At 43.8% G+C, this 21870-nt stretch overlaps 1 protein-coding gene across 3 annotated transcripts in view; it reads left to right on the top strand.

Moving 5' to 3' along the window:
• The window catches only part of LOC106604185 (probable E3 ubiquitin-protein ligase MID2), a 296937-nt gene extending 281745 nt beyond the window's left edge, over positions 1 to 15192 (top strand). For all 3 annotated transcript variants that reach the window (XM_045717834.1, XM_045717833.1, XM_045717835.1), the window contains 3 exons: positions 1551 to 1712; positions 11966 to 12173; positions 12453 to 15192. In XM_045717834.1, the coding sequence (XP_045573790.1) occupies positions 1551 to 1712; positions 11966 to 12173; positions 12453 to 12867 (785 nt within the window). In that variant the 3' untranslated portion in view covers positions 12868 to 15192. The remainder of the gene's footprint in view (positions 1 to 1550; positions 1713 to 11965; positions 12174 to 12452) is intronic.
• Positions 15193 to 21870: the final 6678 nt, after the last annotated feature.

The raw sequence follows: 21870 nt of genomic DNA on the forward strand, positions 1-21870 counted from the left end.
GTCTCTATAACAGTCTGTATCTCTCCAGGTCTCTATAACAGTATGTATCTCTCCAGGTCTCTATAACAGTATGTATCTCTCCAGGTCTCTATAACAGTATGTATCTCTCCAGGTCTGTATAACAGTCTGTATCTCTCCAGGTCTCTATAACAGTATGTATCTCTCCAGGTCTCTATAACAGTATGTATCTCTCCAGGTCTCTATAACAGTATGTATCTCTCCAGGTCTCTATAACAGTATGTATCTCTCCAGGTCTCTATAACAGTATGTACCTCTCCAGGTCTCTATAACAGTATGTATCTCTCCAGGTCTCTATAACAGTATGTATCTCTCTAGGTCTCTATAACAGTATGTATCTCTCCAGGTCTCTATAACAGTATGTATCTCTCCAGGTCTCTATAACAGTATGTATCTCTCCAGGTCTCTATAACAGTATGTATCTCTCCAGGTCTGTATAACAGTATGTATCTCTCCAGGTCTCTATAACAGTATGTATCTCTCCAGGTCTCTATAACAGTATGTATCTCTCTCCAGGTCTCTATAACAGTATGTATCTCTCCAGGTCTGTATAACAGTCTGTATCTCTCCAGGTCTGTATAACAGTCTGTATCTCTCTCCAGGTCTGTATAACAGTCTGTATCTCTCTCCAGGTCTGTATAACAGTATGTATCTCTCTCCAGGTCTCTATAACAGTATGTATCTCTCTCCAGGTCTCTATAACAGTCTGTATCTCTCCAGGTCTCTATAACAGTCTGTATCTCTCCAGGTCTCTATAACAGTATGTATCTCTCCAGGTCTCTATAACAGTCTGTATCTCTCCAGGTCTCTATAACAGTATGTATCTCTCCAGGTCTCTATAACAGTATGTATCTCTCCAGGTCTCTATAACAGTATGTATCTCTCCAGGTCTCTATAACAGTCTGTATCTCTCCAGGTCTCTATAACAGTCTGTATCTCTCCAGGTCTGTATAACAGTATGTATCTCTCCAGGTCTCTATAACAGTCTGTATCTCTCCAGGTCTCTATAACAGTCTGTATCTCTCCAGGTCTCTATAACAGTATGTATCTCTCCAGGTCTCTATAACAGTCTGTATCTCTCCAGGTCTCTATAACAGTCTGTATCTCTCCAGGTCTCTATAACAGTCTGTATCTCTCCAGGTCTCTATAACAGTATGTATCTCTCCAGGTCTCTATAACAGTCTGTATCTCTCCAGGTCTCTATAACAGTATGTATCTCTCCAGGTCTCTATAACAGTATGTATCTCTCCAGGTCTCTATAACAGTATGTATCTCTCCAGGTCTCTATAACAGTATGTATCTCTCCAGGTCTCTATAACAGTATGTATCTCTCCAGGTCTCTATAACAGTCTGTATCTCTCCAGGTCTCTATAACAGTCTGTATCTCTCCAGGTCTCTATAACAGTATGTATCTCTCCAGGTCTCTATAACAGTATGTATCTCTCCAGGTCTCTATAACAGTATGTATCTCTCCAGGTCTGTATAACAGTATGTATCTCTCCAGGTCTGTATAACAGTCTGTATCTCTCCAGGTCTCTATAACAGTGTGGACAGTTGGATGATTGTCCCCAACATCAAGCAGAACCACTACACGGTGCACGGCCTGCAGAGTGGAACACGTTATGTCTTCTTTGTCAAGGCCATCAACCAGGCAGGCAGCCGCAACAGCGACCCAGCCCGCCTCAAAACCAACAGTAAGTCCCCCAGCCCTGTGGTCGTGCCATACCCCCAGGCTCCCGGCCCTCCAGACCCTGTCTTCCCAGTTGCTTGGCCCAGCCCGAGGCCCTGCTCTCTGGGTAGAACCCCTGGCCTCTAATTAGACCATTGGTGGAAAAAGTACCCAATTTTCATACTTGAGTAAAATACTACTTGAGTAAAAGTCTAAAAGTAGTTGGTTTTAAATATACTTAAGAATCAAAAGTAAAAGTACAAATAATTTTAAATTCATTATATTAAGCAAACCAGGCATTTGGGATGACCAGGAATGTTCTTTTGATAAGTGTGTGAATTGGACCATTTTCTATCCTGCTAAGCATTTAAAATGTAATGAGTACTTTTGTATGGAGTAAAATGTATGGAGTAAAAAGTAAATTTTTTTCTTAAGGAATGTCGTGAAGTAAAAGTAAATATAAATAGTAAATTAAAGTAAAGTACAGATACCCCAAAAAACGACTTAAGTAATACTTTAAAGTATTTTTACTTAAGTACTTTACACCACTGAATTAGACCAGTTCTTCCAGACATTAGAGAACAGCCACTGGCTAGATAGATGAGAGAAAAGGCTTTATTGGTATGCAATACATGGACCGACGCCACCCAACCAGTGATAATGACTCCATTAGACCCATCAATCACTTTCCCTCCCTCCCTCCCTTTCTGTCTCTCTCTCTCTCTCTCTCTCTCACTACCCTCCCTCCCTCTCTCCCTCCCTTCCCTCCTGATCACACGGTAAGTTGGCTAATGCCATGATTTCTCCCTCCTCACACCTCTACAGCCCTGCCTGTCTGCCTCTCTCTCGCTCAGGGCTTCAATTACTTACAAATGCCCCTGTTACAGCCGGATAGGTGCTGACAGCATTCAAATGGATTATTGCATCAGAGAGGCTATGGAGTCACCCGGGGGGAGGTTTGGAGGTGAAACACAGGGTATTTGGAGCTAGCAGTGAGTTAGCTTGTCCTCCCTTTCTCATCCCTCTTTCCCTCTCTCATCCCTCCTTCCCTCTCTCATCCCTCTTTCCCTCTCTCATCCCTCCTTCCCTTTCTCATCCCTCTTTCCCTCTCTCACCCCTCCTTCCCTTTCTCATTCCTCCTTCCCTCTCTCATCCCTCCTTCCCTCTCTCATCCCTCTTTCCCTCTCTCATCCCTCCTTCCCTTTCTCATTCCTCCTTCCCTCTCTCATCCCTCCTTCCCTCTCTCATCCCTCCTTCCCTTTCTCATTCCTCCTTCCCTCTCTCTCATCCCTCCTTCCCTCTCTCATCCCTCCTTCCCTTTCTCATTCCTCCTTCCCTCTCTCATCCCTCCTTCCCTCTCTCATCCCTCCTTCTCTTTCTCATTCCTCCTTCCCTCTCTCATCCCTCCTTCCCTCTCTCATCCCTCCTTCCCTCTCTCATCCCTCCTTCCCTCTCTCATCCCTCTTTCTCTCTCTCACCCCTCCTTCCCTCTCTCATCCCTCCTTCCCTCTCTCATCCCTCCTTCCCTCTCTCATCTCTCTTTCCCTCTGTCATCCCTCCTTCCCTCTGTCATCCCTCCTTCCCTTTCTCATTCCTCCTTCCCTCTCTCATCTCTCCTTCCCTTTCTCATTCCTCCTTCCCTCTCTCATCCCTCCTTCCCTCTCTCATCCCTCCTTCCCTCTCTCATCCCTCCTTCCCTCTCTCATCCCTCCTTCCCTCTCTCATCCCTCTTTCCCTATCTCATCCCTCTTTCCCTTTCTCATCCCTCTTTCCCTATCTCATCCCTCTTTCCCTCTCTCATCCCTCCTTCCCTCTCTCATCCCTCTTTCCCTCTCTCATCCCTCCTTCCCTTTCTCATTCCTCCTTCCCTCTCTCATCCCTCCTTCCCTCTCTCATCCCTCCTTCCCTTTCTCATTCCTCCTTCCCTCTCTCATCCCTCTTTTCCCTCTCTCATCCCTCCTTCCCTTTCTCAATCCTCCTTCCCTCTCTCATCCCTCCTTCCCTCTCTCATCCCTCTTTCTCTCTCTCACCCCTCCTTCCCTTTCTCATTCCTCCTTCCCTCTCTCATCCCTCCTTCCCTCTCTCATCTCTCTTTCCCTCTCTCATCCCTCCTTCCCTCTCTCATCCCTCCTTCCCTCTCTCATCCCTCCTTCCCTTTCTCATTCCTCCTTCCCTCTCTCATCCCTCTTTCCCTCTCTCATCCCTCCGTCCCTCTCTCATCCCTCTTTCCCTCTCTCATCCCTTCTTCCCTTTCTCATTCCTCCTTCCCTCTCTCATCCCTCCTTCCCTCTCTCATCTCTCTTTCCCTCTCTCATCCCTCCTTCCCTCTCTCATCCCTCCTTCCCTTTCTCATTCCCCCTTCCCTCTCTCATCCCTCCTTCCCTCTCTCATCCTTCCTTCCCTCTCTCATTCCTCCTTCCCTCTCTCATTCCTCCTTCCCTCTCTCTCATTCCTCCTTCCCTCTCTCATCCCTCCTTCCCTTTCTCATTCCTCTTTCCCTCTCATCCCTCTTTCCCTCTTTCATCCCTTCTTCCCTTTCTCATTCCTCCTTCCCTCTCTCATCCCTCCTTCCCTCTCTCATCTCTCTTTCCCTCTCTCATCCCTCCTTCCCTCTCTCATCCCTCCTTCCCTCTCTCATTCCTCCTTTCCTCTCTCATCCCTCCTTCCCTCTCTCATCCCTCCTTCCCTCTCTCATTCCTCCTTCCCTCTGTCATTCCTCCTTCCCTCTCTCATCCCTCCTTCCCTCTCTCATCCCTCCTTCCCTCTCTCATCCCTCCTTCCCTCTCTCATCCCTCCTTCCCTCTCTCATCCCTCTTTCCCTCTCTCATCCCTCCTTCCCTTTATACAGTGCATTGGGAAAGAATTCAGACCCCTTGACTTTTTCCACATTTTGTTACGTTACAGCCTTATTCTAAAATTGATTAAATCATTTTTTTCCCTCATCAATCTACACACAATACCCCATAATGACATCACAATACCCCATAATGACATCACAATACCCCATAATGACAAAGCAAAAACAGTTTTTTTGAAATCTGTGCAAATGTACTAATCAAATGTATTTATATAGCCCTTCTTACATCAGCTGATATCTCAAAGTGCTGTACAGAAACCCAGCCTAAAACCCCAAACAGCAAGCAATGCAGGTGTAGAAGCACGGTGGCTAGGAAAAACTCCCTAGAAAGGCCAAAACCTAGGAAGAAACCTAGAGAGGAACCAGGCTATGAGGGGTGGCCAGTCCTCTTCTGGCTGTGCCGGGTGGAGATTATAACAGCACATGGCCTAGATGTTCAAATGTTCATAAATGACCAGCAATGTCAAATAATAATAATCATAGTAGTTGTCGAGGGTGCAACAAGTCAGTAACACAAGAGTAAGTGTCAGTTGGCTTTTTCATAGCCGATCTTTGAGAGTATCTCTACCGCTCCTGCTGTCTCTAGAGAGTTGAAAACAGCAGGTCTGGGACAGGTAGCACGTCCGGTGAATAGGTCAGGGTTCCAGCAGGTCTGGGACAACAGGTCTGGGACAGGTAGCAGGGTTCCATAGCTGCAGGCAGAACAGTTGGAACTGGAGCAGCAGCACGGCCAGGTGAACTTTGGACAGCAAGGTGTCATCAAGCCAAGTAGTCCTGAGGCATGGTCCTAGGGCTCAGGTCCTCCGAGAGAGAGAAAGAAAGAAAGAGAAAGAGAGAATTAGAGAGAGCATATTTAAATTCACACAGGACACCAAAAAAGACAAGAGAAATACTCCAGATGTGACAGACTGACCCTAGCCCCCCGACACATAAACTACTGCAGCATAAATACTGGAGGCTGAGACGGGAGGGGTCAGGAGACACTGTGGCCCCATCCGATGAAACCCCCGGACAGGGCCAAACAGGTAGGATATAACCCCACCCACTTTGCCAAAGCACAGCCTCCACACCACTGGAGGGATATCTCCAACCACCAACATACCATCCCGGGACAAGGCCGAGTATAGCCCACAAAGATCTCCGCCACGGCACAGCCCAAGGGGGGGCACCAACCCAGACAGGAAGACCACGTCAGTGACTCAACCCACTCAAGTGACGCACCCCTCCCAGGGACGGCATGGAAGAACACCAGTAAGCCAGTGACTCAGCCCCTGTAATAGGGGTAGAGGCAGAGAATCCCAGTGGAAAGAGGGGAAACCGGCCAGGCAGAGACAGTAAGGGCGGTTCGTTGCTCTAGCCTTTCCGTTCACCTTCACACCCCTGGGCCAGACTACACTTAATCATAGGACCTACTGAAGAGATGTGTCTTCAGTAAAGACTTAAAGGTTGAGACTGAGTCTGCGTCTCTCACATGGGTAGGCAGACTATTCCATAAAAATGGAGCTCTATAGGAGAAAGCCCTGCCTCCAGCTGTTTGCTTAGAAATTCTAGGAACAATTAGGAGACCCGCGTCTTGTGACCGTAGCGTACGTGTAGGTATGTACGGCAGGACCAAATCGGAAAGATAGGTAGGAGCAAGCCCATGTAATGCTTTGTAGGTTAGCAGTAAAACCTTGAAATCAGCCCTTGCCTTAACAGGAAGCCAGTGTAGGGAGGCTAGCACTGGAGTAATATGATACATTTTTTTGGTTCTAGTCAGGATTCTAGCAGCCGTATTTAGCACTAACTGAAGTTTATTTAGTGCTTTATCCGGGTAGCCGGAAAGTAGAGCATTGCAGTAGTCCAACCTAGAAGTAACAAAGGCATGGATAAATTTTTCTGCGTCATTTTTGGACAGAAAGTTTCTGATTTTTGCAATGTTACGTAGATGGAAAAAAGCTGTCCTTGAAACAGTCTTGATATGTTCTTCAAAAGAGAGATCAGGGTCCAGAGTAACGCCGAGGTCCTTCACAGTTTTATTTGAGACGACTGTACAACCATCCAGATTAATTGTCAGATTCAACAGAAGATCTCTTTGTTTCTTGGGACCTAGAACAAGCATCTCTGTTTTGTCCGAGTTTAAGAGTAGAAAGTTTGCAGCCATCCACTTCCTTATGTCTGAGACACTACTAAAAGGGTAAAACTGAAATATCACATTTACGTAAGTATTCAGAACCTTTACTCAGTACTTTGTTGAAGCACCTTTGGCAGCGATTACAGCATTGAGTCTTCTTGGGTAAGACGCTACAAGCTTGGCACACCAGTATTTGGGGAGTTTCTCCCATTCTTCTCTGCAGATCCTCTCAAGGTCTGTCAGGTTAGATGGGGAGCGTCGCTGCACAGCTATTTTCAGGTCTCTCCAGAGATGTTAAATCGGGTTCAAGTCCGGGCTCTGGCTGGGCCACTCAAGGACATTCAGAGACTTGTCCCGAAGCCACTCCTGTGTTGTCTTGGCTGTGTTTAGGGTCCTTGTCTTGTTGGAAGGTGAACCTTTGCCCCAGTCTGAGGTCCTGAGTGCTCTGGAGCAGGTTTTCAATCAAGGATCTCTCTGTACTTTGCTACGTTCATCTTTCCCTCGATCCTGAAAAACATCCCCACAGAATGATGCTGTCACCACCATGCTTCACCGTAGGGATGGTGCCAGGTTTCCTCCAGACGTGATGCTCAGGCCAAAGAGTTCAATCTTGGTTTCATCAGATCAGAGAATCTTGTTTCTTGTGGTCTGAGAGTCCTTTAGGTGCCTTTTGGCAAACTCCAAGCAGGATATCATGTGCTTTTTACTGAGGAGTGGCTTCCATCAGGCCACTCTACCATAAAGGCCTGATTTCGTGGAGTGCTGCAGAGATGGTTCTCCTTCTGGAAGGTTCTCCCATCTCCAGAGCTCTGCCAGAATGACCATTGGTTTCATGGTCACCTCCCTGACCAAGGCACTTCTCCCCCGATTGCTCAGTTTGGCCAGGTAGCCAGCTCTAGGAAGAGTCTTGGTGGTTCCAAACTTCTTCCCTTTAAGAATCATAGAGGACACTGTGTTCTTGGGGACCTTCAATGCTACAGAAATGTTTTGATTCCCTTCCCCAGATCTGTGCCTCGACACAATCTTGTCTTGGAAATCTACGGACAATTCCTTTGACCTCATGGCTTGGTTTTTGCTCTGACATGCACTGTCATCTGTGGGACCTTATACAGGTGTGTGCTTTTCCAAATCATGTCCAATCTATTGAATTTACTACAGGTGGACTCCAATCAAGTTGTAGAAACATCTCAAAGATGATCAATGGAAACAGGATGGACCTGAGCTAAATGTAGAGTCTCAAAGCAAAAGGTCTGAATACTTATGTAAATAAGGTATTTCTGTTTTGTCCTTTTATGTCTGAAAACCTGTTTTCGCTTTGTCATTATTGGTAGATTAATGAGGGAACATTTTTATTTAAACCGTTTTAGAGTAAGGCTGTAACGTTACAAAATGTGGAAAAGGTCAAGGGGTCTGAACACTTTCCAAATGCACTGTAGGTATAGTTTTTTGTTTGCTCTAGGGCAACTGTGTCTAGATGGAATTTGTATTTGTGGTCCTGGCAACTGGACCCTTTTCTCTGGAATTAGTATACCCAGAAGAAGTTCTTCACTAGCACGTAGAGGTGGAGAGAAAATGGGTCACGACAAAAACAACAATCAAAAAACATTCATGGTGTATGCTTGGTCCCCCTCCTCAAGCACACAGCGAGCAGCCATTGAAACGAAGCGCCGAAGCTTTTAAGTACCACAAGATGCGTTTTAGTGAAAGCCTGAAGTCTCAGCAGTAAGATAGGAGGATTTTTGGTTGTTGTCATATTTTTCGGACGACTAGACGAGAAGCGACTTGGAGATTTTAGCTTTAGGTTGTCACATTTCAGCGTTGCTTGCAAAACACGTTTCACAAATAACAGTGACATGTAACGTTAAACCCAAAACTTCTTCCACTTGAAAAACCACTGTGAAATAAATTGGAACATGAATACTGTACTCTGGATGGGTAAACTGTATATAGGCCAAGCTGTTATCTACACTATTACACAGGAATCATTGAAGACAACCAAGCTGTTATCTACACTATTACACAGGAATCATTGAAGACAACCAAGCTGTTATCTACACTATTACACAGGAATTATTGAAGACAACCAAGCTGTTATCTACACTATTATACAGGAATCATTGAAGACACCAAGCTGTTATCTACACTATTATACAGGAATCATTGAAGACAACCAAGCTGTTATCTACACTATTACACAGGAATCATTGAAGACAACCAAGCTGTTATCTACACTATTACACAGGAATCATTGAAGACAACCAAGCTGTTATCTACACTATTATACAGGAATCATTGAAGACAACCAAGCTGTTATCTACACTATTACACAGGAATCATTGAAGACACCAAGCTGTTATCTACACTATTACACAGGAATCATTTAAGTCTATTAGACAAATATAATCACTTGATGTTCTTAAAAAGGTCTTGACTTCACGTTGACAAGCTCGGACATTCACCATCATTCTCAGTAGAATAACGGTTCATACATGAATAATACTGGTGGAGGGAGGATGGAGGAGGAGGAGGAGAAGATGGAGGGTAGAGGAGGAAATGGAAGAGGAGGAGGAGAAGATGGAGGGTAGAGGAGGAGGAGAAGATGGAGGGTAGAGGAGGAGATGGAAGAGGAGGAGGAGAAGATGGAGGGTAGAGGAGGAGATGAGAGAAGAGGAGGAGAAGATGGAGGGTAGAGGAGGAGATGGAAGAAGAGGAGGAGAAGATGGAGGGTAGAGGAGGAGATGGAAGAGGAGGAGGAGAAGATGGAGGGTAGAGGAGGAGGAGAAGATGGAGGGTAGAGGAGGAGGAGAAGAGGTAGGGTAGACGAGGAGATGGAAGAGGAGGAGGAGAAGAGGTAGGGTAGACGAGGAGATGGAAGAGGAGGAGGAGAAGAGGTAGGGTAGACGAGGAGATGGAAGAGGAGGAGGAGAAGATGGAGGGTAGAGGAGGAGATGGAAGAGGAGGAGGAGAAGATGAGGGTAGAGGAGGAGATGAAAGAGGAGGAGGATAAGATGGAGGGTAGAGGAGGAAATGGAAGAGGAGGAGGAGAAGATGGAGGGTAGAGGAGGAGGAGAAGATGGAGGGTAGAGGAGGAGATGGAAGAGGAGGAGGAGAAGATGGAGGGTTGAGGGATGCAGAAGGATGGTGGGGGTTGAGGGATGTAGACGGAGGGTGGAGGTTGAGGGATGCAGACGGAGGGTGGAGGTGGGGGTTGAGGGATACAGACGGAGGGTGGAGGTGGGGGTTGAGGGATGCAGACGGAGGGTGGAGGTGGGGGTTGAGGGATGCAGACGGAGGGTGGAGGTGGGGGTTGAGGGATGCAGACGGAGGGTGGGGGTTGAGGGATGCAGACGGAGGGTGGAGGTGGGGGTTGAGGGAAGCAGACGGAGGATGGAGGTGGGGCTTCCCCTGGTCTGGTAGACCTTGTTTTCTGGGGCAGTGTCCTTTCTGCTTGTCTCTCTGACCCTCAGCCTGCAGCCATGGCACATAATCCCACCGCTCTCCTTCATCTTCTCCATGACATCTGTCCATCTCTCTGTCTGTGTGTCCCGAGGGTAGAGCTGTCATTTAGTCTCTCTCTCTCTCTCTCTCTCTCTCTCTCTCTCTCTCTCTCTCTCTCTCTCCTGTAGCAGGGAGCGTGATAGTGTCAGCCAGCCTTCCTCTCCTTGCCTCTGACAGGTTTACTACAGCACATAATCCCAAACACTGCACTCATAAAGTGTGTGTGTGCTTTTGAAATGCATTTCCATAATTTCTCTTCCTCCGATAGCTGCAGTGGTTTAGATACATATACATAACCCCACTCAGAACGGGTTCACAGCTGACACAGAAACACATTGCTCCAGCTTTCATTCCATCTCCTCAGTGCCTCAACAATACACAGACACTAATAGAACGGTGAGCATCAGTGAATTACACGTCATTTATAAAGTATTGTTGGGACGAAGAAATGTCTAATCCTAGTTGTGAGAAAATCCCAACTCTGTATCTCAAATAGTTGTATTAATTACTGTATTAATTATTAGACCAGGACCCATAGACCAGGGCCCATAGACCAGGGCCCATAGACCAGGGCCCATAGACCAGGGCCCATAGACAGGGGCCCATAGACAGGGGCCCATAGACAACGGCCCATAGACAACGGCCCATAGACAACGGCCCATAGACCAATGCCCATAGACCAGGGCCCATAGACCAATGCCCATAGACCAGGGCCCATAGACCAGGGCCCATAGACCAATGCCCATAGACCAGGGCCCATAGACTAATGCCCATTGACCAGGGCCCATAGACCAGGGCCCATAGACCAATGCCCATAGACCAATGCCCATAGACCAGGGCCCATAGACCAGGGCCCATAGACCTGGGCCCATTGGGCTCAAAAGTAGGGCACTATATAGTGAATAGGGTGACATTTGGGTTGCACACCTGGTCTCAGTGGTAACATGATGGAACCCTTTAAAAGGTGGTGATGCCGTTAAGTGACACCTTGGCTCTGTGTCCCGGCCCCTGTAGGAATACACTGGTAATGACAGAGATGCTGTGAGTGGTGTGTGTGTGTGTGTGTGTGTGTGTGTGTGTGTGTGTGTGTGTGATGACTGTTTCTGGTTTGTTGATTGTCACGTGTGTGTGTGCGTCAGTGTAACCGCCTGTGTGTTTGTCCTCTGTTGCCCGTCACGTGCAGCGGCTTCAGTCCCCTCCTCTACTCACTCAGCCAGCCAGCCAGACCAACAGTCCCCAGGAAATGTGTGACAGAGCCAGTGTGTGTTTGAAAATGTCTGCGCTCGCAGCGATAAGCAGATCAAAGCAGAGAATCTTTTCATGTAATTGGCTTCCAGAAGCACAGTGCCAAAGCATCTCATATCCGTCCGCGGTAACACTCACTCAGAAAAGGAGATTATTGGGCAGGCAGGGAGGAGAGAGAGAGAGGAGGAGATGGAGGGAGCTTCATTGTTGCTCATTAAAGCCCTGTAAGACGAGGAGGAGGAGGAGGGATGGAGGAGGAGGAGGAAGGATGGAGGAGGAGAAGGAGGGATGGAGGAGGAGGCTGGAGCTGTCAGAGTTAAATGTCAGGTTGTCCAAGGCCAAGGGTGTTGTTAGAGTTGTGTAAATGTTATGTTCCCTATCATAAAACTCACAGCATTATTCACAATATCCTAGTTTTGATGTTCATCTCAGACACTTGACCTGAGGCTGATTGTCCGCCTGTCTTTCTTCTGCTGCTGATGTCAAATGATGATGTGTGCTAAACCTAGAGAACCTCTGTGAAGCTAAACGTCTCCTCCTCTCTTCTCCTCCACCTCTCTTCCAGGTCAGCCTTTTAAGCTTGACCCAAAGACGGCCCACAAGAAGCTGCGTCTGTCCAACGACTGCCTGACCATGGAGAAAGATGAGAGCTCCCTGAAGAAGAGCCACACTCCAGAGCGCTTCAGCAGCACGGGGTCGTACGGAGCAGCAGGAAACGTCTTCATCGACAGCGGCTGTCACTACTGGGAGGTGTTGCTGGGCGCCTCCACCTGGTGAGTTGTGAACTTGATAACACTGTTCACTGTTCACAGCTTCATGCAGAAACACTTTATTAACCTCCATCGATCATTTAATATCCACTATAGTAGTGGAATAAGCTTTATCGATACAAAATAGGAACAATTCTAGAATGTTGTATTTTCTACCCTTTTGATTTCTTCTCTACAATAGTGACAAAAGACTTGCAGTACTAATGCACTAGTTTTCACTGAACATTCCAAACCTCAGTCAATGACCGGCCCTTCCTAACTCTCTGTAATCCCCTCTGACAGGTACGCTGTGGGCGTGGCTTACAAGTCCGCCCCTAAGAACGAGTGGAGTGGTAAGAACTCCTCCTCCTGGGTGTTCTCCCGCTGTAACAACAACTTCATGGTGCGTCACAATGGCAAGGAGATGCTGGTGGAGGCCAGCCACCAGCTCAGACGTCTAGGAGTCCTTCTGGACTACGACAACAACTCCCTGTCCTTCTACGACGCCATGAACTCCCAACACCTGCACACCTTTGAGGTCAGCTTCCTGCTCCCCGTGGCACCCACCTTCATGATCTGGAACAAGTCAGTGATGATCCTGTCGGGGCTTCCGGTGCCGGACTTTGTGGACTGCCCTGAGGAACACCAGGAGGGGATGATGACCCTGTGTCGCCAGCAGGAGTCATCCTACGTGTCGGGTATGAAGGGCTGTCACTGAGACCGGGACTGGGGCTGCGACTCGGCCTGTTGTCACAGAGACGGCTGAGATTGGGGTTGTTGTCACGGAGACCGATGAGGGCTTTGGACTGGACTCACTGGACTGGGCTGGGTCCTCATCCTCTGCTTCCTCCTTCCTCATTTTCCCCCAGCTCTTCTCTTTTCTCGTCATGGATGGTTTCAGTTACAATGCCTACTACTTGTCTCAGTGTGAGGATGTGTGTTGTTGTTTATGATATCTACAAATCATCACAGAAGCTTGACTTGCATTATGTGACTGCTAGTCTTGTATTATAAGAAACTTTATTAATCATGATTGATTAGAGGAGAATGTTAATTATTTATGAATAATAAGTTGGTTTGCTTTATAGATTTACATTTATTTCCCTAGTGTGTAAAAAAAGACAGAAAATGAATTTGTGCAGGATTGTTCTTCCTCCAGAAAGCATAGTGAATTTATATTGTATAGAAAAGAGATATGATTATGATGTTTATGCGATTCTTAACACAGTAAAATTTACAAAACTGACGGAGAAAAAAGTTCACAAAGTTGAATATTCAGGGAGGAGACAGTTAAAACATTAGATTTTCTATCGGTTTTGATGTCATAGCATGATATGTATTTCCTCTGTGATTGGTTCACACTTCATGTTTTGTTTGGTTTTGTTTCGTCGAAAAGCATGCTGCATTATGGGATCCCACTTAAACCTTCTGGTTCACAGGTTATTCTATATACACTCTATCTCCTTAACCCTTTACTGGTTCACTTCCTGGTTATCATGAGGCACTCCCTGACTCCTGACCAATAGAATCCCTCACAGTCACTACGGAGTTCCACCAGCTCCCCACACATCCAATCACTGGTCGAGGTTTACCTACTACAGAGAGGTGTGTTATTATTATTTGTTCCTTTGTATAAAGTCCCAAGACAATGTAGACCTGTTATTTTCTTATAGAAATCATCCGATTTTCATTCAAGAAAATCACATATTAACCTTCACCAGAGATGGAGAAGAGAAGACCATACAAATCTATGACATTTTCATCAAAAAGTTAAGCGTTACATAATCATATATTTATTTGGGCCTGCTTTTTATGAGTTCGTGGTGTAGATCATAAATATGATTTTCCTCTGATTGATATTCAGGGATTGAATACATAGTGGGTCTGATCAAGACAATCAATAGTATATTATTATGCAGGCAGAAAAACATAACAAGGAGTGTGTAACAGGAAAACAGATGAACTAGCATAACGTAATACTTGAGATACTAACTGTTACTTACTGAAAACAAATGGATGCTTTATTTTTACAGTGAATTAAACGTAGTAGTGAAGATATTGGGAACAGACAGTCTCATACTACTGGTAACGCCGTCCTGATGGCGGCGATTTCATCTCACTTCACACATCAGTGGATTTACGCTGCGTCCCCAAATGGCACTCTATTCCCAATATAGTGCACAACTTTTGAAAGTCAAAAATAATGCGCTATGTGGGGAATAGAGTACCCATTCAATCAAGCCTTAGTTTTCCATTCCATTTCCTGTTTTTTGTTTTTAAGTTCCTGTTTTTAATTGAAAGCACAAGCTACCCAATCTGGCAGATTTATATTTGGCAGAGAGAGAGTTGGAGACAGAGAGACAGATATATGAATGGATCTGTATCTAACTGCCGGTGAGTCCTGAGTACCGTTACAGACCTAAGACGACAACGATTCAGTCACATGACCCGGGTCTTCTGTTTTAAAGAGCTTGCTGAGTACTGGACTCTAATAATCACAGGTCTTTTAAATAACACTGCTTTGATTATAACAGGTGGCAACACTTCACTGTAGATCCCTTTTATGTATGCATTCATAAAGCCTTTATAACGGCTACATAAGACATAACATCAGTTATATGCCGTTATTAAGGGTAATACAAAGGTCACAAAGCTGGATAAAGAGGTTGTTCTCTTTTCTTTAGTCGAGCAGCAGATTTGTGAATGTTAACATTTCTTGAATTCTCAGAAAGCTGATCAAGGTGAAGTAAACAGGTGAAAGCTGGCTGTTGATTTCTGAGCTAAAACTGACAAGCTCAATTTATTTGTACAAGAAGTGCATTTGACTTGGGGATCACCTACCGCATGCATGACAATGTGTCTCTGATCTACTTGGTCTATACAGTCTGTGTATCTCATGAAAGTTTTATAGAAACAGATTCATAACAAAATGTCTATTTGAAATATACAACTTTATTGAGACATGTGTGTTCATGCATATCATTCAGGTAGTTTTGCTGTGCTTTGTGCTACTACTACCGGTCAATAAACATACTGAGAATAATTGACTTTCTTTGTAGTTCAGTCAGTATACAGTACCTTCTAGACATGACGGAATAGATCGTTATTTTGCATTTCTGTTGTGTTTCTGAAGGAATTCTTTTTTACAACTCTAGAAATATATCTCTTTACTTCTCCCCATCGATATGTGGATCAAACAACAACTGTGTGTTCAGTACAACAACATCAACATAACGCTTCTGTTTCAATAGATATCTGACTCGTAGAAACACAATTATGTAAATCATCTGGGGGGAAATATATATTATATAAAATTGTATAATATACAAAAAATATATATGAAGTAATGTTATTTATGTGAACTTAAAAGTCCAATTAAAAGTCTGATCAAAAAAAGTATTGAGTTATCGTTTTCTGTTATCATCCTCACTTTCCTTCACTCTTTCCACAGATATCTCCTTACTTCCACAGATATCTCCTTACTTCCACAGATATCTCCTTGCTTCCACAGATATCTCCTTACTTCCACAGATATCTCCTTACTTCCACAGATATCTCCTTACTTCCACAGATATCCCCTTACTTCCACAGATATCTCCTTACTTCCACAGATATCCCCTTACTTCCACAGATATCTCCTTGCGTCCACAGTCTGATCTGTAGCTGTCACATGAAGATATTGTAACCTCCATGATGGACAGAAAGATATGATATGCCATCATTCAGCATGTAGCTAAACATCTCATTTGGTTTGTAGGGAAGGGTTGTCTAAGCCTGCATTCTCAGGCCCGGGTGCAATGGGCATGGGTAGGGGTATGAGAGGGGCCTGCTGGGCTGGCAGGGCATACAGGGCCCAGGGTTAGGTGGAGGGGCACACTTTTAAAAACGTTTTAACATTATGAAGGGCTTGAAATTAATTAATTATTCTTTACTTGGTCTGTAACACCATGGTAACTAGGTGACTTGAAATTGCATTGTATTGTGTTGTATGATGCAAGAAACCAATTTACAAAATAAAATGCATTATTATTACTACCGTACAGCAATTTAAAACCTGTTGGGGCTACAGGTTAGCAATGAACCCTGAGCCGGGATTGCTAACAAGGCTGGAAATTCAAAACATCAAAAATCTAATAATTTCAATTTCTCAAACAATCAACTATTTTACACAATTTAAATGATAAACATCTCCTTAATCTAACCACATTGTTCGATTTTCAAAGAGGCTTTACGGCAAAAGCATAAAGTTAGATTATGTTAGGACAGTACATAGCCACAAAAGTACAAACATCCATTTTCAATTCAAGGTCAGGCGTCACCAAAAGCAGAAACCAGCTTGAATTATGCACTAACTTTTGTCAATCTCCATCAGATGACACTCCTAGGACATTATGTTATACAATACATGCATTTTTTGTTCCATCAAGTTCATATTTATATCCAAAAACAGCATTTTACAGTAGCGTGAAATTCAGATTTTTTCTTCTCTGAAATGCTTCCGGTGAACATAACAAAATTACTATTCGAAAACATTGGTAAATTATAATATTGTCATTCAAAGAATAATATATTATCATCTCGTAATTGCTACCGAATGGCCAGATCTCAAAATAACTTTACTGGGAAATCACATTTTGCAATAAACGGGGTGCTATGCTAAGAACAACAGGCTATGCTATACAGTTAGCATCATCTAAAATCGATAATAACATTGTAAATATCCCCTTACCTTTGATTATCTCCATCAGAAGGCAGGCATCCCAGGTCCGGAAGGCATCCCAGGTCCGGAACAAATGTGGTTTCTTTTGACAAAGTTCATAATTTATGTCCAAATAACACCAAGTACTTAGCGTTCATTATGCTCCCACAAAACGTGGTGGGGGGACTGTAAAATCACGCCGAAAAGCTAAAAAAACCTAGTAAATAATCTATTTATGTTCGTTCAAACATGTCAAATGTTGTTTAGCATTAATCTTTTGGTCCATTTTTAACGTTAAACATCAGTAATATTTTCACACAACCTATCCTATGTCTAGATAAACAATGAAGACAAAACTCACGTTTCTCAGATTTATGCGCAGGCGCAAAAAAATGAAGTGATGACATGTCAACTTCCTTGGATTCTAATTTGCTCTCTGTTTATCATAGACGCTTCAAACAACTTTATAAAGATCGTTGACATCTAGTGGAAGCCGTAGGTGTTGCGAAATGAATCCTTTCTCACTATGGTATCTATAAAACAATGACACTAAATAGTACAGTCACAAAATTCACATTTTTTTGGGATCTATTTTTCACAGGTTTTTGCCTGCAATATGAGTTTTGTTATACTTACAGACACCATTCAAACTGTTTTAGAAAATTCAGAGTGTTTTCTATCCGAATGTGTTAATAATATGCATATCCTAGCTTCTGAGTTGGTGTAGGAGGCAGTTAAAAATGGGCACATATTTTTTTCAAAATGTCTCAATACTGCCCCCGAGCCCCAACAGGTTTTAAGCAATGTCCATGTATTTATATATTCTTAATTACATTACTTTACTTAGATATGTGTGTATTGTTGTGAAATTGTTAGGAATTACTTGTGAGATATTACTGCACTGTTGGAGCTAGAAACACAAGCATTTCGCTACACCCACAATTACATCTGCTAAACACATGTACAGTCGTGACCAAAAGTTTTGAGAATGACACAAATATTAATTTCCACAAAGTTTGCTGCTTCAGTGTCTTTAGATATTTTTGTCAGATGTTACTATGGAATACTGAAGTATAATTACAAGCATTTCATAAGTGTCAAAGGCTTTTATTAACAATTACATGAAGTTGATGCAATGAGTCAATATTTGCAGTGTTGACCCTTCTTTTCAAGACCTCTGCAATCCGCCCTGGCATGCTGTCAATTAACTTCTGGGCCACATCCTCACTGATGGCAGCCCATTCTTGCATAATCAATGCTTGGAGTTTGTCAGAATTTGTGGGTTTTTGTTAGTCCACCCGCCTCATGAGGATTGACCACAAGTTCTCAATGGGATTAAGGTCTGGGGAGTTTCCTGGCCATGGACCCAAAATATCGATGTTTTGTTCCCCAAGCCACTTAGTTATCACTTTTGCCTTATGGCAAGGTGCTCTATCATGCTTGAAAAGGCATTGTTCGTCACCAAACTGTTCCTGGATGGTTGGGAGAAGTTGCTCTCGGAGGATGTGTTGGTACCATTCTTTATTCATGGCTGTGTTCTTAGGCAAAATTGTGAGTGAGCCCACTCCCTTGGCTGAGAAGCAACCCCACACATGAATGGTCTCAGGATGCTTTACTATTGGCATGACACAGGACTGATGGTAGCGCTCACCTTGAATTCTCCGGACAAGCTTTTTTCCGGATGCCCCAAACAATCGGAAAGGGGATTCAGAGAAAATGACTTTACCCCAGTCCTCAGCAGTCCAATCCCTGTACCTTTTGCAGAATATCAGTCTGTCCCTGATGTTTTTCCTGGAGAGAAGTGGCTTCTTTGCTGCCCTTCTTGACACCAGGCCATCCTCCAAAAGTGTCCGCCTCACTGTGCATGCAGATGCACTCACACCTGCCTGCTGCCATTCCTGAGCAAGCTCTGTACTGGTGGTGCCCCGATCCCGCAGCTGAATCAACTTTAGGAGACAGTCCTGGCGCTTGCTGGACTTTCTTGGGTGCCCTGAAGCCTTCTTCACAACATTTGAACCACTCTCCTTGAAGTTCTTGATGATCCGATAATATCCTTGCCTGTGAAGCCCTTTTTGTGCAAAGCAATGATGACGGCACGTGTTTCCTTGCAGGTAACCAAGGAAGAACAATGATTCCAAGCACCACCCTCCTTTTGAAGCTTACAGTCTGTTATTAGAACTCAATCAGCATGACAGAGTGATCTCCAGCCTTGTCCTTGTCAACACTCACACCTGTGTTAACGAGAGAATCACTGACATGATGTCAGCTGGTCCTTTTGTGGCAGGGCTGAAATACAGTGGAAATGTTTTTGGGGGGATTCAGTTCATTTGCATGGCAAAGAGGGACTTTGCAATTATTTGCAATTCATCTGATCACTCTTCATAACATTCTGGAGTATATGCAAATTGCCATCTTACAAACTGAGGCAGCGGACTTTGTGAAAATTAATATTTGTGTCATTCTCAAAACTTTTGGCCACGACTGTATGTGACCAATACAATTTCATTTGAACACTACCCCTCTGTCTACTGGCTTATTTCAAGCCTGTCTCAAAATACAACACTGCCCCTTTAATTAAGACAAGCTTTTTACTGACTGCCTTTTAAAAGACAACAAAGACATGTAAACGACTCGTTTTGTGCTCTTGTAGGATGCAGTAATTCCCCATTACTGACCTCTACTTATCTATAACTGGGCTAATGACTCGCTAACTAGCGAAGAATATCAACAAGTGTTGCGTTCTGGCTCTGCCTACAACAAAAATCACAGACTCAGTCTTGCAAAATTACATTTGTTTTGGTTTGTTACATTGAAAAGGGGCTGATATAATATTGATTCGAACGCAGAAGAAGAAAAAAACGTTGATCTATTGCAAACTAATGGGGAGAACTCAATGAAGTTGTGGCTGAATGTATCTCACAGGAGAAAGCATCCGAGCGAGCGAAACAGCGCCCCTCTTTCTGTGAAGTCCATCTATCTGATGTCTGCTCCAACCTAGGATTACACTGTTGCCACCCATAGCATTGAAGGCAACGGAAGCCAACAAGCATCTGGTCTCCCATGAAAATAAAACTATACAAAATGAGCCAATCAGCATTGAGCTGAACTGAGCAAGCTCAACTGTGAATGGTCCTGGCACACCAAAAAAAAAGTATAAAATGAAGTATTGTGTGTACATATGTATTTTATGGGGTATTGTGTTTAGATTGCTGAGGATTTTTCTTTAATGAATTTTAGAATGAGGCTGTAACGTAAAACAAAATGTGTAAAAAGTCAAAGGGGTCTGAATACTTTCCCGAAGGCACTGTATTTATCATGGTAGCAAGGCATATGAATTAACATGATTTATAGAGCAAACAATGTAATTGTCACAACACATAGATTGTAATATGGCCTTTTTGGGAGGGCAGGGGCTTGGCTTCCCCAGGGATTTTACCCACACACTGCTACTGTGTGTCTCTGCGTTGCATGGTATTTCTTCTGCCTGGTAGTCCTCGGGGGAAGTAGTTCCGAGGGAACGTTTCCTGTACTCCTCATCTGCTGTCCCTGGCACAGTCCTACTGTTCTCTATTACCACAACACTAATGTGCTGACCCCAAACTAACTGTGATGAGGATCGAGCAGAAAAGTCTGGATACCAACAATATATTCAATACTTTTCTCTCCTCGTTTACCATCTTTCTCCCCCTTGTTTACAAAAAAAGAATTAGCAGAGTGGAATTAATGTGCACTTCTGGTCTCTCTTTCTGCCCTGAATGAGGCATAACGTTGATCTGATGACATATTAGACAGGTTTGGACAATACTACCCTTCATTAACCATTCATGAGTCGTGCCCAAAATTGGTCCCTATTCCCTATAGTGTACTACTGTTGACCAGGGCCCTGTAGGCGCACTATGTGGAGGAGAGTGTGTCATGTGGGATGTAGTCTGCCATCTGTGAATATGATGAATATTTAGATATATTTTGACATATTTTGATATATTTTGACATTTAGACATATTTTGATTTATTTAGATTTATTTAGATATATTTAGATATATTTATAGATATTTAGATATATTTAGATTTATTTTGATTTATTTTGATATATTTAGATATATTTAGCCATATTTTGATATATTTTGATTTATTTTGATATATTTTGATATATTTATAGATATTTAGATATATTTAGACGTTTAGATTTATTTAGACATATTTAGATTTATTTTGATATATTTTGATATATTTTGATATATTTAGACAGTCAAGGATCAAATAGTTTATTTTCTTAATATAACAGAATTGCAGTTAATCTCTAGATTACACATTAAATGTTGATGTTCAGGCCATGACCCAGCGACCAAGGATTCACATCTAGGTAGGAGAGGGCTGGTCTATGGATGACTGCTTAGTTCAGTAGTACTCTGTAGGTAGGAGGAGAGGGCTGGTCTATGGATGACTGCTTGGTTCAGTAGTACTCTGTAGGTAGGAGGAGAGGGCTGGTCTATGGATGACTGCTTGGTTCAGTAGTACTCTGTAGGTAGGAGGAGAGGGCTGGTCTATGGATGACTGCTTGGTTCAGTAGTACTCTGTAGGTAGGAGGAGAGGGCTGGTCTATGGATGACTGCTTGGTTCAGTAGTACTCTGTAGGTAGGAGGAGAGGGCTGGTCTATGGATGACTGCTTGGTTCAGTAGTACTCTGTAGGTAGGAGGAGAAGGCTGGTTTATGGATGACTGTTTGGTTCAGTCATCAGTTCTCTCTCTGAGAACTTTAGTATTGTTTGTATAATGAGATCTGGAAGACATCACTTAGAGCTGGGCCAATGCTAAGGACTGTTAAATTAAACAATATAAATCAATCTTTAAGGACAACAGCTCAGGAAAAGGAAATTGTTCTGCATTGGTCAAATTACTTCAAGCATAGGTCAAATACAAGAGATGTGAAATGAATGTTTATACAATACGGCATGTGTTGTCATTCCAATCACATACCGATCTCACCACTCCCCTTCACCTCCTCCTCTTACTCTTTCCCCT

This window comes from Salmo salar, chromosome ssa05 (genome assembly GCF_905237065.1).
Source record: "Salmo salar chromosome ssa05, Ssal_v3.1, whole genome shotgun sequence".
Taxonomy (NCBI): domain Eukaryota; kingdom Metazoa; phylum Chordata; class Actinopteri; order Salmoniformes; family Salmonidae; genus Salmo; species Salmo salar.